General features: G+C 45.0%; 1 protein-coding gene across 8 annotated transcripts in view; it reads left to right on the forward strand.

Annotated features, from left to right (window-relative positions):
• igsf9ba (immunoglobulin superfamily, member 9Ba) overlaps positions 1-10,425 on the forward strand; it is a 103,682-nt gene extending 93,257 nt beyond the window's left edge. For 2 of the 8 annotated variants that reach the window (XM_035385447.1, XM_035385448.1), the window contains exons 18-21: positions 40-126; positions 2,201-3,838; positions 7,080-7,201; positions 8,617-10,425. In XM_035385447.1, coding sequence (XP_035241338.1) covers positions 40-126; positions 2,201-3,838; positions 7,080-7,201; positions 8,617-8,831 — 2,062 coding nt within the window. In that variant the 3' untranslated portion in view covers positions 8,832-10,425. Of the gene's footprint in view, positions 1-39; positions 127-2,200; positions 3,839-5,300; positions 5,599-7,079; positions 7,211-7,546; positions 8,423-8,616 lie in introns of those variants that run through there. The other 6 variants (XM_035385449.1, XM_035385450.1, XM_035385452.1 and 3 more) reach the window with 5 other exon arrangements.
• Positions 10,426-16,360: the final 5,935 nt, after the last annotated feature.

Below are 16,360 nucleotides of genomic sequence, written 5' to 3' on the forward strand. Positions count from 1 at the left end.
GCCAACTCTCCCCCCCCCCCGTGTTGTTTCCCACCACAGGATCCCTCTTACCCCCTTGCCTGGCATTGAGCCCTACTGGGAGGGGCCAGACGAGAGCAGCTACAGGCCCCCGCACACCAGTCCTCAGTGAGTCCCCGCTCCTCGCTTAGCCTTAGCCTTAGCCTTAGCGTGCGCGCGCTGGCTCGCAAACGCGTGCGTCAATCACGCACCCGCCGGGGCCACGGTTACGCCGTGAGCCCCTTCAGAATGGCCGTCCGGCCAATCGCCAGCAACCAGACCTCGTACAAACCCCTCCCTCCTCCTCTCCCACTTTTTTTACCTTGCTGACCAGAGCCTGCTTTACTGCTGCTTTTTAAAATCTCTGTGCTTTGGCTACTTTTGTGTTTTGCAGCCAGTGCTATTGGGTAGGGGATCGTGGGCAAATTCCCAAATTCCCGAAATGGATGTGTGGCGTGCATTCTGATGCAAAATGGCCGTCGTGCTTCATACTGGTGGTCAAACCACCCACCTTTTACTGTAAAGCCCTTCATGAGATCCGCAGAAGCCTCTGTATGAATAAAAGCTGTCATTGTCAGGCACTCTTACATGGTGCTCACTGCTCCCCATTTCAGAAGTCATCATTTCTTTTTTTACAAGTACTCTGTGCATCCACGGGTCAGGCGTAGATGTCTGAGTTAAATTGTGATTTTATAGCGTTGCTCTATCATTTTAACACTCCAAAGTCTTGGGTGCAAAAGGGGGGAATTGCAAGTCTCAGCACTGTGGTTCCACAGTCAGGGCATTCTGGTCGTTCTGTCATCTAAGTGCATTCAAATAGGTTAACAGTAGCAGTAATAACTCCAGAAAGGGCTCCTGTTAAGACGAGCCTCTAAAAGCACAAAAAGTGCTAGAATCAACAAAGCTCTTTGTATGCAGCAATAACTGGCCCTGCACTTCATTTTTATACGGACATGCACAGTAAAATAATGCTCTTGAGACTTAACTGCAATGGCACCTACACAGTCATCTGCAGCAAACACCTCCATATGAAATATTTCTGCTATCATTTATTAAGTTTATTGTTTCGTCTGGATAAACCTGGTAAATGTTTAACCTCTTCAGGAACTGTACGTATTTCAGCTGAAAGCTTTATGAATTAATTGGTTCCATACTGATGGAAAACTATTTTTGACCTGGTTCTGAAAAACCTTTTGTGTCGAAGTAGCTCATTCCCTGTGTATTATGTTCCGATATTTTGTACAGCTAATTAAATTGTTCGACCATTCCTGCAGAGATGCCCAAACAATGGCTTGCATTGTGGTTCTGAACATTGTGGTTCAAATCCGTAAAAAAGATTTTTGAAACTAATTCCACCGAGCAGATTAGTTTCATTACCCAGGTTTGTTTTTTTTTTTTTTCTTTGTTATTTGGACAATTTTATCTGTATTGACTGTGACTGCAAGGAGTAAAATATTGTTTTGGCAAATACTTTTTTTTTTTTTACTCTTTATGTTTACTCTGTAAGGATAGTTGAGATCTTAGAGAGGCTGAATGGCCTATTCCTCTCATCAGAAAATATTCTCATCTTTCCCTATAGGTGATAGTTTATTTCATCTTAAAATGTAGTGTAGTCAAAGTAGGTTGTATTCCTCCATTCCTCCTTTCCTTACACAATGCACTGCAGTTCAGGATTATGCTGAAGCAGGTTAGCTCACCCCATGGTTTAGAGGAAATACCAGAAGGAGGGCATCACTCTCATTTGTGGAGACTCAGCTCTTTCTTTATGTTTCATTTTTTCTGTCCTTGCATTTTGTTCCCACACATCCTTCATATGCATTTACTGTGATGATTAAAGGCATGAAAACTGAGGAACGTCCCTCTACGGTCCATATAACTGGCAAAAAATTGCATTGTAATTGTACTGTAATGAATTTTTATATTTGCAACTATCTGCTGTTTGCTGAATTTCCAAACTGTTGGACCACAATCCTTTCACCAGACCACAGTTTGATGATTAATGATCTTACAAGTGCTGCTCAATGCTTGGACCTTACAGTATATGCTCTACTGCTTTTCCTGCTCAGGTCTCCAGTGCAAAAGAGATTTTAATCTTCATGTGACCTTCTGGTGAAATAAAGATTAGAGGAGTGACGGGCTGAATGAAGGAGTAAATGACTGACGGCTCGGCCTGCCTCTCTCCCTGGTTCTGTTGGGTCTGCAGGTCCTCCTCTGGGAAGGTGAGCCCGGAGAGCGTGCGCTCGCTGGGCCCCATGTCCGAGTCGTCGGAGGACGGGCGCCGGCTGCCCAGCCCCGCCAAGGAGAAGGAGCTGTCGCTCTACAAGAAGACCAAGCGCGCCATCGCCAGCAAGAAGTACAGCGTGTCCAAGCACGAGGCGGAGGCCGCCACGCCCATCGAGCTCATCAGCCGCGGGCCCGACGGCCGCTTCGTCATGGAGGCCGGGAGCCCCGAGACGCCCGCCCGGCCGCGCCGCATCCAGGGCTTCCCCTTCGTGGAGGAGTCGGACCTGTACCCCGAGTTCCGCCAGTCGGACGAGGAGAACGACGACGAGGACGACCCGGGGCCCATGCCCCCCGTCATGCCCACGCTGCGGCCGCACCAGATCTCGCCCGTGTCCTCCAGCCAGGAGAGTTACGCCCAGCCCCCGGCCTACAGCCCCCGCTTCCAGCGGCCCATGGAAGGTATGATCCTGACGGAGGGCGGCCGGCTGCAGGCCGTGGGGCAGAGCAGGGTGGGCCAGCACCTGAGGCTCTTCCCCCACGCCCACTTCTACAGTTACCGCGGCAGCAGCCCCGGGGAACCCGAGTTCCCGCCCCCATTCTACATGCCTGACATCAGCCCGCACAGCTCTGTCATGTCCTCGCCCCCTCCCTTCGGCTACCCCACCATCCCGGAGGAAGGCGGGGAGGGCGAGGGGGGGGGCTACGCCACGGCATCCGGCAGCACCCTCCCCCTGTCCCGCACCCCTTCCGCCCGCTCCCCGGAAATCTGGCGCCAGCCCCATTTCCCCTTCACCGGGCTGGAGGGGCCCCGCCTCATCTTCCCTCCGCTCCACCCCTTACATCCTCACCGGGACCTCCCCGAGCCTCCCCCCCTACCTCCTCCTCAGACCTCCCCCCTGGGTGGGCTCCCGTTCCCCCCCTACCCGGTCGCCCTCCCCCTGGAGGCCCCGCAGGGCGGCCTGAGCCCAGAGAAGCCTCCCTTTAGGGCCCTGGGCCCCCCGGCCAAGCGTTTAGCTATGCAAGAGGCGCAGAGTCTAGGGCAGCTAAGACACACCAGCCAAGGTCTGGGCGTACCGGTATTGCCTTACCCCGACCCGGCGGCCCACAGGGGCAGCCCAAGCACAATCGGCGGGCCGGACCCGCGGTGGTACGAGCCCCCGGCCCGGCTCAGCCCCCGGGCGGCCCGGCGGACGGACCCTAGCCTGCATCAGGTGGTCCTCCAGCCGTCGCGGCTCTCCCCGCTGGCCGGGAGCCCCCCCAGCTCTCACGAGAGCTCTCCAGAGATCGTGGTCCGCCCCCGGCCCCGCCCCGGCCCCGGCCCCAGCTCCGCCCAGCCCACCCAGATGACCGAAATCGCCCTGCAGCCCCTGGCCACCGCCATCGCTGCCGCTGCCGCCGCCGCTGCCGCCGCCGCCGTCTCCCCCTCGCAGGGCCGGCGGGCGGGCCCCCCCAGCTACCGCTCCACCATGGCGTTTGCCACCGCGGCCGCCAGCTACCCGTCCCAGTCCCCGTCGCCCCCCACGGAGAGCAGCGACGTTTTCGGGCAGATGCCGTCCCAGAGGAGGACAGAGGAGGAGATGCTGCCGTCAGAGCCTTCTCCACACCAGTCAGCTGCAGGGTAGGTGCAGAAGGCCCTCAGCGCTAACCTAGCCTAGGGAGGCTTCCCCCAATGCTCCCCGTTACTCTTATCTGCTTCCTTTCCAGAATGTTCTTCGTACTTCAGATGCCCAGTTTGATTGTAGCATTTACAATCAGGACTTTATTTACTTACACTGCCAGGTGACTGCAACACAGTAGGTGTTGTAGCACTTGGCTTATCACAGAGTCTGCAGGCTGAATTCCCACATGCAACACCTCCTTTGTACCCTTCAGAATGGTACACTACCTATATAGCTTCAGAAAATATCCAGCTGCAAACAAATAATTGCATATACATAAAACATTTTGTCAGTTGTGTAAGTTGTTGTGGAAAAGGGCATCTACACAGCAAAATAATAATGTACAGTAATGTACTTCTAGCTATGCAGTTCACCCTCTAAAATACATTTGGTTTATAATTTAACAAGTGCCTACTTTGCTTTCAGCTAAGTAGCTTTCTAAAATCACTGAATGATTAGCAAAGTGTGGAGTTACGTCCCTTGCAAAGGACATTTATTGCCTTAACATGCTGTCATTGAGATAATATGCTGGTTTTTTCCATATTTGGCCACCTACAACCTAATAAACCTACTAAGGCTGCATTTTCTTTGTAACTGTCAAGTCAAGATTAAACTACTGAATGCCAAATGCAGTTACAAATGTAACCACTTGGGGTCTATTCTAGGTGTTTTTGTAGGTAGATTCGTAGGTTTTTCGTGTGATTTTGAAGTATATTTGTCCATGTTATGAGCTAATAATTCACAGTCAGCCTGTGCCCCATCTTAAACATCAAACATATAATGTGTCTCCATGATGTCTGATTGACCAGTTTCACCTATCATCGTAACAATCCCATTTGCCACACGTGGGTTTGCGATAACATACGTCTCCAGACAGGGCACAATTCACTCAACTTAAGCTCTTAGACAGTAGTATTATTCATAGTTGAGCTCGAATCCTGTTATAATGCATTCAACTCAATGCAAGTCCTTAAAATGAATGGAAACAGAGGGGACCCAGACACTCCATTTTGTGTCATTGTCTAGGTCTTTGATGCGAGAGGTGGCGCCCTCATGTGTCCACTTCAGTTCAGTGTAAAGACAACCCGTTATTTTGGGACGAAAAGCGAAAGTGCGTTAGAATTGCACGTTCGAGAAGCCCCCCCCCCACCCCAAATTAGTGGCCTCACCACACTATCAGGCCCCCAACCCCCAGCAATTCCCTCTAACCCCTCACCCTCCCACCCCTCTCCTCCCACTCCGCCCCACCCCAAAAAAAAACCCCGGACCGGTCTGGAAGGGGAGGCTCGATCGTTGGGGGTCATCGCTGTCAGCTGTCGGCTCTCAGCTCTCATCTGTTGCACTTGTCTTCATCCTCCCAGTCAGAGCCACCTGCGGTACTGACAGCTTTACCTGCTTTGTTTGTTTTTTGATTGATCTCAGCTATCTGGGCAGCGTTGCTGTGACCAGGTCCTCTCCATCGCAATAGGTAAGGGCTGGATCCATGTCTGAGAGGGGAGGGGTCCAGCAGGTGGGCATTACCAACACATCCTCCTTTAAAGGGGAATACTGCACACGTCTGTGGCTCCTCCTTCTGAAGTGATTGTTTTTCATTCACTTGCACAGTGCAAGTGCAAGTGAAGTGAAATATTTTTATATTTCAGTGAAGTCAATATGTAAGTGGAAGTTAAAATTGCATTAAGTTTTTAGTTCTGCAGTCTTAAATAGCACATCTAAAAAATTGTCAAATGAGTGATTCAGTGTGGTGGTGCAGCTATAAGCTACGTATTAAAATTCATATCACAATCACTAATCATAATTAAATTTGGTTGTAGCTAGCTGTACTCGTAGCATGCGAAGCCTGCTTTCCTGTGGTTCTCAGTGTGCGCGGTGTTGCCTTGTCTTACGTGTAGTCTCATAATTGGTGGAGATTCATAGGAAAATGGCGAGCATTGATGGACGTTTTGTTCATCCCATGTTTCTTGCATCTTTATAATTATCTTTTAAGCCAATCGTTAATCTATTTTTGACTGCAGAACAATACATTTACAATTATATAATTAATATATTACATTCTGTAATGGATGGTGTCAGATATGAAATCAGCAGCATGATTCCATATCAGTAAACTATTAGACTGGTCTCTGAAGACCACATTATCAGATGTGTTTCTTCTTAGATATTCCCCTTTAAAGTCTTGTTCCATGTGCCAAAAATGCCATGCATGCCATTGCCAAATATTGCCCTCCAATTCCAGTAAAGAATCAACTAGATCTCCAAGTAAATTCTCCGTTACATCTTTTTCCTTGTTGTCCAAGTGCATTGGTCGATTTTACTTTATTTGGTTTATTTTTTTTTATTTTTCGTGATTGTTTCCGAGCGGCCATTTCCCCCCCCCCCCTCCCCTCCCGCCATCTCTCCCCCTGTCAGCATGGTGAAGCCATTGTAGACAGTGTCCATGTGGACTGGTGCATATTGCTGATGCTGTGTCGTCCGGCTGTGTATCTCTCCTCCTTGGTCTGCTAACGGCCCTTGGCTCTCTCTCTCCGCAGCCCCTGCGGTAGTGCAGCTCCACTGTTTCAGCCTCTCACCTGCCGCACAGCTCCTCCCAGGCGGCTAATTCAGCCCCAACACAACATCACAGAGAATAAGATGCGCATAGCGGTGTGAACGTTGTTTCACGTCTGTCTCCTGACATTCATCAGGATATTGGCCTGTTTACCTCTGTCCATTCTATCATGGGGTAACCAGGTCTTCGTTTATTCCTTTCTGCAAATTGATAAAGTCAATTGATTTCTTTAATCCAAGCTAATCAAGTTGTGTCAGGTGCACATTTGTTGAAAATCGAAAAGTATCAGATTGAACACTGGCACAAATGTTGTGCTTTAACAGCATCTCATTCTACATACACTTTTTTTATGTAATAACAGAGGAAAACCTATTGAAGATGTATGTGGTTCGTTCGTGTAAAGAAAACAGAGCCTGATTTGTCGGTGATGTCTTGTGTGATTGCGTAATTGCATGTTTCGTATGGTACAGGAACCAGAGATATGAGAAGGAGGGAACATGAGAACATGCATGACCTGCATTATGGACAGCAGACAGCAGACCAGCTGAACGGAGCGGCGCCCCCTGGTGTTCACCGAAGAAACATAAATAAATGGAAGTATAAGTTTGATTTTATTTGTCTTCTGTCTCTCTTTTAAAAAAAAACGTTTCAAGGAAACATCTAGGTGCTTTGAGTGCTCCTGCTGGGTCTGAGAGCGTTGACGCACTGAGGTACCGACACGTTAAAAAAGCCAAGAAGATGGCCACCAACAACGCCAAATCCAAGCAGAAACCAGGTGAGTCTGAGGAAGCCGCCGTTCTCTTTTTATTGAGACTGAACTGAACGCAGCCTGCTTGTCAGAATTAAATGCTGTCCTCTTAAAGTGAGAGTGGGCGAAGCAGCAACACACTCACTGTCAAAAATTGGCGTGAAGAGAAATCTTAAAACTTCCACCGTCTCTAAACTACAGGGCAGGCTGGAATTTTAAGGGAGGCTGTAACGGAGCAAGTACACCCTTTTTTTAATCATTACTGACCCCTGCCCCTATAAGCACCCATCCCGTGGGCAGACAGGAAGCTGGACAGGTCACGTGACCGTGGCAGGGGATTGTGGGATTAACGCGCCGCTTCCTGTCTTGCAGGGCTCAGTCAGGTTGTGTGTAAGCGTCGGGTGATTCTGAGCACCCGGCCGCACTCCACCGCGGTGTGAGAAGGTAGTATTACCCCCCGTCCTCTCCCTCTGTGGTGCTCCTGTAGCCGTAGCCGTAGCCGCACCGGAGCAACGGGCTCCGTCACGTCGCTAACTCCTTCACCGCGCTAAACCCCGCCCCAGCTTCCCTCACCGCTGTAAACTAAAAACCGTGTAATCGCAGAATGCACTTAACCGCCAAATCACGTAACGCACCATCCCACGCTGGCTCACCTCCTAACTCGTGGCGAAACGGCGACGCCTCGCTGTCGATCGCCTGCGTGGTGCTGACGCTGAAGTCACAGAGAGATCCGTGGTGCTCTTGATAAGGTAATTATGCTCTTCTGTCGGGTGAAGGACTGTCAACAAGCTGGTGTTATGACCGGCCGTCTTCACTGGAAATCACTCTCAGAAAATAGAGGTGCGGTGGAGGTACATTTTTGTTGTGTAAGGAACAAATTTCCCAAATGTACCCGGAAGGTACTATAATGCTCTATTCGGGAACTAAGAAGTGCATTTTACGAGCGAAAAAGGTACAAACAAATGTTACATTGCTGGGTTGGGTACCACCCCAGTGAAGCATTTGTACTTTTTTAGGCACTTCTGAGAGTGCATGCTGAGATCTGTGCTTTTTGCTGAGAGGCACAGTCCTGTCCCACTCGGTAGACTGAGGGCACAGCTTTTCTTTATGCCCTCATCGCCTCAGCCCACCCTCCTCTCCCCCACTTTCTGTTGTGCCCATTGTGGGGCGTGGCCCCCCTGACCCTGCTCCCCTCTGAGGGTGTGGCCCCCTGACCCCGCTCCCCTCTGAGGGTGTGGCCCCCCTGACCCCCCCCCCCCCCGCTCCCCTCTGAGGGTGTGGCCCTCCTGACCCTGCCCCCCTCTGAGGGTGTGGCCCCCCTGACCCCGCCCCCCTCTGAGGGCATGGCCCCCCCTGACCCCGCCCCCCTCTGAGGGCATGGCCCCCCCTGACCCCGCCCCCCTCTGAGGGCATGGCCCCCCCTGACCCCGCTGTTCCCGCAGGTGTGTGCATCTCTCAGACCAGGCAGCTCCACGCCTCTCAGGTTCTCCAGCCCGAGGAAGCTCTCTACCTCCGCAAGGCGAAGAAGCGCTCCGCCCGGCAGGCCCCCTACGCCCGCCTGTCCGCCCTCCTCTACCGCCGCCCGCCCCGGGACGACCAGAAGGCCATTCTGGCCAGCATGGACACCGCGGACCTGGACAACATCACCCCTCTCTGAGACCGGGCGCGCCCTCCCCCCAGCGGAGACTGTGACCCGCGCGGCTCTAACCGCGTCTACAGTAACCCATCCCCATCCCTCACCACCCCAACCATCAGGTCCACTGATTTTCCCTTCCATTGTTCTTTCTCTGATCATTTAAAAGGAGTAATCCCCCCCCCCCCCCCCCCCCCCCGTCTTCCTAGACTTTTACTCCAGTGCAAAGACGATGAAATTTAAATGTATTTAAAGTGCGGTAAACGTGAATTCTGCCAGTAATCAACATTTAGCCCGAAGGGACCATATGTGCTGATTGAAATACACAAGTTACAGCATCCAAGCCGAGAGCCGAGATATAATTACCCCTGGTTTTTTTCAAAACTGCCTCTCCTTACGGGAGAGTGGTTTCTAACAGTCGCAGAAACCTCACATTGCAACCTGGCAAAAAGAAGCAGTGGGGAAAAGAAAATAATGGATTGTTCTAAATTTAACAAAATGGAGTCGTTGTGATTTAAAGAGCTGAATTCATCCAGGACAACCATGTCCAAATGACCTGAGACCCAGCAGTGGCTCTCTGCACAGAAAAAGCAGACGGCCTAAATCTGTCAAATCCCTCTATTAGCATGGAGGGTGAAGATTATATCTTCTTTTTAAACACAATGTTAATTCAATTCAGTTTTATTTTATTTGTGTTGCACTTTTTACAGAGCACTGTCACAAAGACACTTTACAGAGTAGCAAGGCAAGATATAGATCAAAAAGAGCAAACAGAACAAACATCTAATGAATGATATCCAATGAATATTAGATATTAGTGTTGTATGGTGATTTCTTTTTTTCAAACATATATTTTGGGTGAAAAATATGAATATTAGATTTTTAGGTTAACCTAACCTTTAAGGTTATAAATGAAGTGAACCTTTGAAGTGAACCCAGCCATCAACTGTAGTACAGTATGGTGTATGTGATGCTGGAAAGGTTTATGTTTTGTTTATTTATTGAATAGCACTTTCTCTTAAAATGAATGGCAATTTTGAAAGAACCCAGAGGTAATCGCACTTGGTTTGCATAACTACAGTATTTTCCATGAAATGTAGTGTAAGTGGGAACAGCCAACTGCAAAGCTGGTTCATAACATATTCCATTACATGTCATAAGAGACACCAGTCTCGTACAAGGAACAGACTTCTTTGCTTCTACAGTATATACCTCAGAGTATTTGCACAATTCAGGTTGCTGCAGTTATACTTGAGACCGTTTATAACTAGAGAGACTATACACTTGGTTTCCTAGTCCTTCCCGGTCCTTCCCAGGAATTTCAGTTATTACAGTATTTAACATGTTCAACTTGTAATAGGGTCACAGTGACAGTGCATTCACTTCAACAAAGCAGGGACAGTATTTTCAATGTACAAATTCAAAACTGCATGGTATCTTTTCAGTACGCCATGGCATTTGCAGTGTATCATTCATTCATGTTTCATACTCTTTTTATGACATCACAGTGCACAAAGGACTGGCGTTGATTCTGTGGTTAATTTAGTCAATATTACATATTGATCTTCCGCACAGGGATGCATTGATTCCGTATTTGTGTGTTTTATCATATCTCCTCCTGAAACAGCGACACGAAGAGCAGGAAACTTCCATATGCCAGGGCTTTTCATTTTGGTGATTGATGTTTTATTTTTATTATTTTTTGTCTTTTCTCAGCTTTGTCAGACAGCAAATCAGTGCTATCTATTATTACTTGACTGTTGCTGTCATACACTGCTTACAGTCATCAATCAAAGGGAAACGGTGAGAGTCTTTCCAATGCAAAGCACAATAAAAAAAAATTTAAAAAATACATTTGAAAAGTTGACTTTGAAAACAAGGGGAGGCATGTGTCTCTGTAAAACAAGTACATATAGATGTACTGTACACACACACACACACACACACATATACACACACAGACAATGTTGATACTGCATTATAAAACCGTATAAAAATAAAGGCTTTAGAATTTGAACAGTTAACAGTTGCTATTGCTCAGCTTTAAACATGTGGTGTTGTGCACTTTTTCCTTGTTAAATTAAAGCTGTTGCACTGGAGCAAAATCTTTGGCATTATGTACCATTCTAATGAAAACAGTGTGATATCATATTACCATCTTTATCACATGTTTGAACTGATGGGATTCCTCACCTTACATGTACAATGCAAGACAACCGGTGTTGTGGTAATGCCAAAAACGCTACATCTCCATTAACCGATTCAACAACAATAACAATGTACTGTAATTTGACGAGCCTAAGATTTTGTGCCATAGTGTACTGTAATACTTTTCATTTTTATGAGAGAGACCTTCAAAAATCACAGAGGGCTCATGAGATCAAGAAAAGCTTGTTTCTGTTTGTCTGTTTCACTTTTGTCTTTATTCTTATTCTGTTTTTTTTTTTTGGGGGGGGGGATCTAGATAACTAACTGCCTTTGTTAGCCTTTAGAAGCCTAGGTGATCTTTTTTATTGTACTTTTCTTTAAATTGACTGTTAGTATTTTGTCTCAGTTTGCCTGGTCACAGCCTACAGGAACATGCTCTCCTGTATGGACAAAAAGAAAAGATAAACATGCTGAAGTATAGAGGCATGCTATTGTTTCTTCAACTTTAAATGGTGCTAGACCTGTGTAGAGCCGTATGTATTTTCCAGTCGGAATGGAAATGTCTATACAGAACAACACTATGTTTTATGTGCATTGCTGGTGGGAAGGGTTGGGGGTGGGGGGTGGGGTTTGGGTGCGGGGGGCATTGGCAGGCTGCACTGCTTGCATGGGTTACCTGAGCATTCTGGCACTGCCCATAGATTGAATTTCATGGGCACTGGTTTGATCCAACGCTGCTGCGAAACATATCTTTCAAATTAGGTTGTTTTTTAATATTGTTATTGGTGTTTAATATGAATTTTCATAATTTGAAATGGAATGTGACGTTGTTTAACTGGATGCTAGCAAACATGCATGGACAGGATTCCACCCCACTGGTCTCCAATGCTCTGTACGGTCAGTGTAGTTTCAGATGCTTCTGAAGAATACCAAACGAGGCTAAAGCCTGTTTTCAATCAACCAATGTCCTTCATTTTGATTCACGGTTAAATGAGTTTGTATTAAAATGTGTTTTCACTGAAAGAAAAGTAAAAGTGATAAAGCTGATAACAAATGGCTCCTGACAGGAGTCAAAATTGGACAGAAATCGATTGGGGACAGATGATTACGGAAATGTTCAAACTGGTGCTTTACAGTCTGTTCCCATTACCGGTGTAGCATCATTTTGTGTTACCTGTCTATTCATACACCAAGACAAAATTAGCATGCTTGCCCAGTGCTTTTTCAGAATCATTTGCTACGGCTACTAACTCTCAAGGCTAACCTCAATGTTTTCTGGATTGTTACATTATTAAAGAAAGGCATTAAAGAGGCACCAAATTAATATGACTACAGTGTTTCTGAACAAGAATACAGTTTGAATGTTTTCTTGTTGATGATTTCCTATTGTATACACCATGGGGGAAATCATTGAGGAAAATTAGTTTTTAATATGGCATAAATTTCATGGTGCAAAAATAATGCTACACCAGTGTCTATATACAGCATACTGTATGTAACATACAGTCTATATAGTACACACACATACCCACATGCATAGACTTGCATAAAGTATGCATTGTGTGAATTGTTTTCTTTATAGAGTAAATAAAATAGAATTTTTGGTTATTGAAATGTCATTTGTTTTGAAGTAACAGTTATATTAACTTGCCGAGATATTCATTGCTGAGATTTGTTTATTCTTATTTATGTTGTATGTTCTCATATTTATTTTTGTTTACATGGCAAAAAAAATGTAGGCATCCTTTACTGAATTGATTCTACAACAGATCAAGGTGCTTTAACATGAACATGATAATGTGTTTTGGATGCGACAGTTTGCCTTTGAAAGTGAGTGGTGCTGTCCTTTAAGTTGCTGTATAGACTTATTCAGTGTGCCTCATCTACTGTATGTTACTTTTTTTTGGTCACACTTTATACACAGTTTATCGTTTCCCTATGAAGCAGGCATTACACCTTCATTTAAATTCCATAATGTCGTGAATCATTCCTAAGCATACACAGTGCTTTACAACGGATTAATTAGCACACGCAGTATGAAATTCCGTTCCCAAAATTTACACAGCGCACTATGTCACATGACATCACAAATGCTTATGAGTGATTTATAAAGGTGTTATGTTGTGGTAATGCATTTTTAATGCTTTTTGAAGTCTTTATGAGAATATGCTGAATAGCATATAAATACATAATATACTGTATGCCCAGACTGCACACTGAGCGCAGCTACGTGTGGCTGATGTAGGGGCTCTGTTGCGCTCTGTCTGTGGGAAGGTGGTTAGCCCATTGGGAAGCGCATTTGCGCTACTCTGCTACGGAATCTTATTTGTGTCAAAAGTATCAAACAAAACATCCTCTCAAGTATCGAAAAAAGCAGATAGAGAATAGAAAAAAGCTTGCAATGTGTTTTCCTTTTTCTTCCAAAAACGAGTGTTACGTTATGTTTTACTCTTGAAATCAATATTTGTATTTGCTGATTTTTTCTTTGCTCTCAATCAGAAATGTTCCACTTAATGCTGTGTCAAATCTGTGTCAAATGTATTTTTTTTATTTTTATTTATTTATTTTTTTTGATACTTTAGACACAAATTTGATTCCATAGCAGGGCAGCGGTAAGCAACGTAGCCGCAACATTTTCCCAAAAGTACCTCCACGCAACAGAGCGAATATCTCCCGCACACAATGCGTGACAAAGCATCAGCCCTGCACCAGCCATGTGTAGCTGTACTGTCTGGGGATATATATATATACACAAATATAAAATGTAAAGTATGATGCATTTTTTTTTTAAATCTGGTTTTTTGTTTGCAGAGAAATGGCTAGTCATACCAATAAGTAACTGCCTTTCAGCCTTCTGTATGTTTCACTCACGAGTCCGAAGGAGATGCCAAATCCACTCAGGCTTTCTTAGGAGAGGCCTGCTTGCCTTGATGTTTGGTGAAGGGGTTCTGTGGGCAAGGCACATTAATGACGGAGGTGCCGTCTCGTTCGCTCGAGCGTTCCTGTCAGCAGTGCCTTTTTTGCTGCCGTGAAATTGTGAACAACAATAAAAGGCGACCCGATTCCGAAAGGGCTGGATGTCTCTTGATGTCGTGTTGTTTCGCTTCCTGTTTGTGGTCGTGTCCCATTCTCTTTCTTCCCTTAAGGTTTACAGTAGCTGGCTCGAGGGTCAGTGTGTGTAGAGAATCCTTTTAGAAAGATGGGAAAAATGACAGTGTGATTCATGTCGAATGCCATTTTGTGAGCTCACGGTAGAAGGGTGGGGTGAGTCCATTTTGGGCTAAGTGTTCCTTGGCTTATCACGCATAGGCTTGGTGTAGTTTTTTTGACAAGAAGTCATCCATTAAGTAGTCTCTCAGAGCAAATTATGGACCCACCCTTTGTTGGTGCTGTGTGATTCAGACCTGGAAACTCAGCTGGGTCTATGGTAAATGAACTGTCGCCTGCGAACGTTGTTTTGATGTTTTGCTGAAAAGGCTATGGAGTTAATCTCATCACAGTCTTTCTGAGTGGATGGAATTGGGCTCCAGTGTAAGGCATTTGCCATAATTTACTTGACGGCTGGATCACAGCACATTTGTGTAAGACTGCACTAGTTTCAACGTTACTGTACATCTATGTGTTGTAATGAAGGAAACTGTTGAACATGGTTTTTATAATGAACACTTTGGCATTTGGTGGATGTACTGAGCACATGCAGTATCTGTCTCTACTTTCTTCTCTATGTCACTTTAGTACCTAGGATCTGTAAAAATATTCCACTTGCAAAAGAGCATTTCCTATTGCCACATTTAGTAAATACAGAATTGCAGAGAGTCTACATCAAGGCACATGTAACAAGTAGTATGTAAACTTGTCTGGTGTGGTCTTTGCATTACGCTATGGCCTCTCTGATTTAATTATTCTGCACTTTGAGGAACACATTTAGTTCTTGCTGTGATTCACAAAAAAAGAGAAAAAATATAGCTGTTCGAACAGTTCGGTAGTTTGTTTAATCTAAGGCTCTGTGCTATTCATGTTTTGCCCTTTTCCTATGAAGATCATGTGATTTGGAGATGGAGTTATAATTTGCTGATTTGGAAAAGGATTCTGTAGCCATTTACATGAGATGGCAATTAAAGTCAGGCCTAGATGTATTGATGGTCTGTCCTTATAACTAGTGTTACATTTTTAATTGCAGCTGAATGACTGTTGGCCATTTCTGAAATGGAGATATGAAATCTGTAGCATAAGATTTGGAAAAAGACTGCCTATTTAACTAACTGTGCTTTAAAATTCTATATTTCACAGATACATGTCCTTCAAAAATATAATAATTATAGATCAAATTATTCAATGTTTACCTGAGGTAGTAGGTTAAAAAATATATAAATATATATGTAAATATTATAAATATATAAATAATCAATAAACCAAATAAAACTATTTTGGGTGAATTTGGGACTTGTGAGTTGTTGATGTTTTGTGTTCTATATTGATGCTAAGGTACAGTAGTGCTTGCAGGTCAATTTAATGGAGTACTATATGTTTATTTATTTATATTATATATACTGTATTACATTATTTATAGCAAGATTAATGGGATTAGGTATTAAAATATAGTTTAGACTGGCATGACAACTGTGATGAGGTTCCAGAAGGATACTGTTTAAAAGTAGGGAGTTTCTTGTGAGCCAGTCCAAGGCACTAAAATTAACTGGCTAGCAATATCTATAAAGAGAGCTTCACTCCCTTCATAAGCACTGCACAGTATTTTCATATGCACAGTATGAACAATCAAACTTATAAACTGATAAACACGTATACAAAACACAAGAGTGCGTTCTATCACCATGCAGACCTGAACATTGATATTAGAGTGTTACAGGGTATTGATTAATTGCACTTAATACGGTGTACTTCTCTCTTTTTTGTATTCTTACTGTCATTCATTTTTATTACTGTCACGGAAATGTGCAGAGCTTGAATAACCCTGGAGGCATAATGTTGTGTTACAGTGCTAGTTTTCAGGCACACCTATGCTCATTAAATGTAAATATTGTACAGCAAAGCAGTTACTTGCATGGTTTGAGTTTTAGGATATGCTTACCAATGAAAAACAAAATTGTGAGGATTCAATAGATTCAATTCATCTCATGTGCTAAAGGAAAAAGAACATTCATGAGTCTACACATGGCTAGGTCTGTCCCATTTGGATTTACTTTTAACCAGTAGGGGGAGACAAAGAAAAAATAGATTGCCTATATAGATAGCCAGACTGGTAGAGTGTCTCTTCAATCGAAAAACTAAACAGACAGAATTAACGCTTTTTGAGCACAGTATAGAAAATAACTAGAATCTAAATTGTCCCAATCTGTGTGCATAATCACCCCCAGTTTAACTGAGTCAATGATTCTCTCATTCTC

This window comes from Anguilla anguilla, chromosome 12 (genome assembly GCF_013347855.1).
Source record: "Anguilla anguilla isolate fAngAng1 chromosome 12, fAngAng1.pri, whole genome shotgun sequence".
Classification (NCBI taxonomy): Eukaryota; Metazoa; Chordata; class Actinopteri; order Anguilliformes; family Anguillidae; genus Anguilla; species Anguilla anguilla.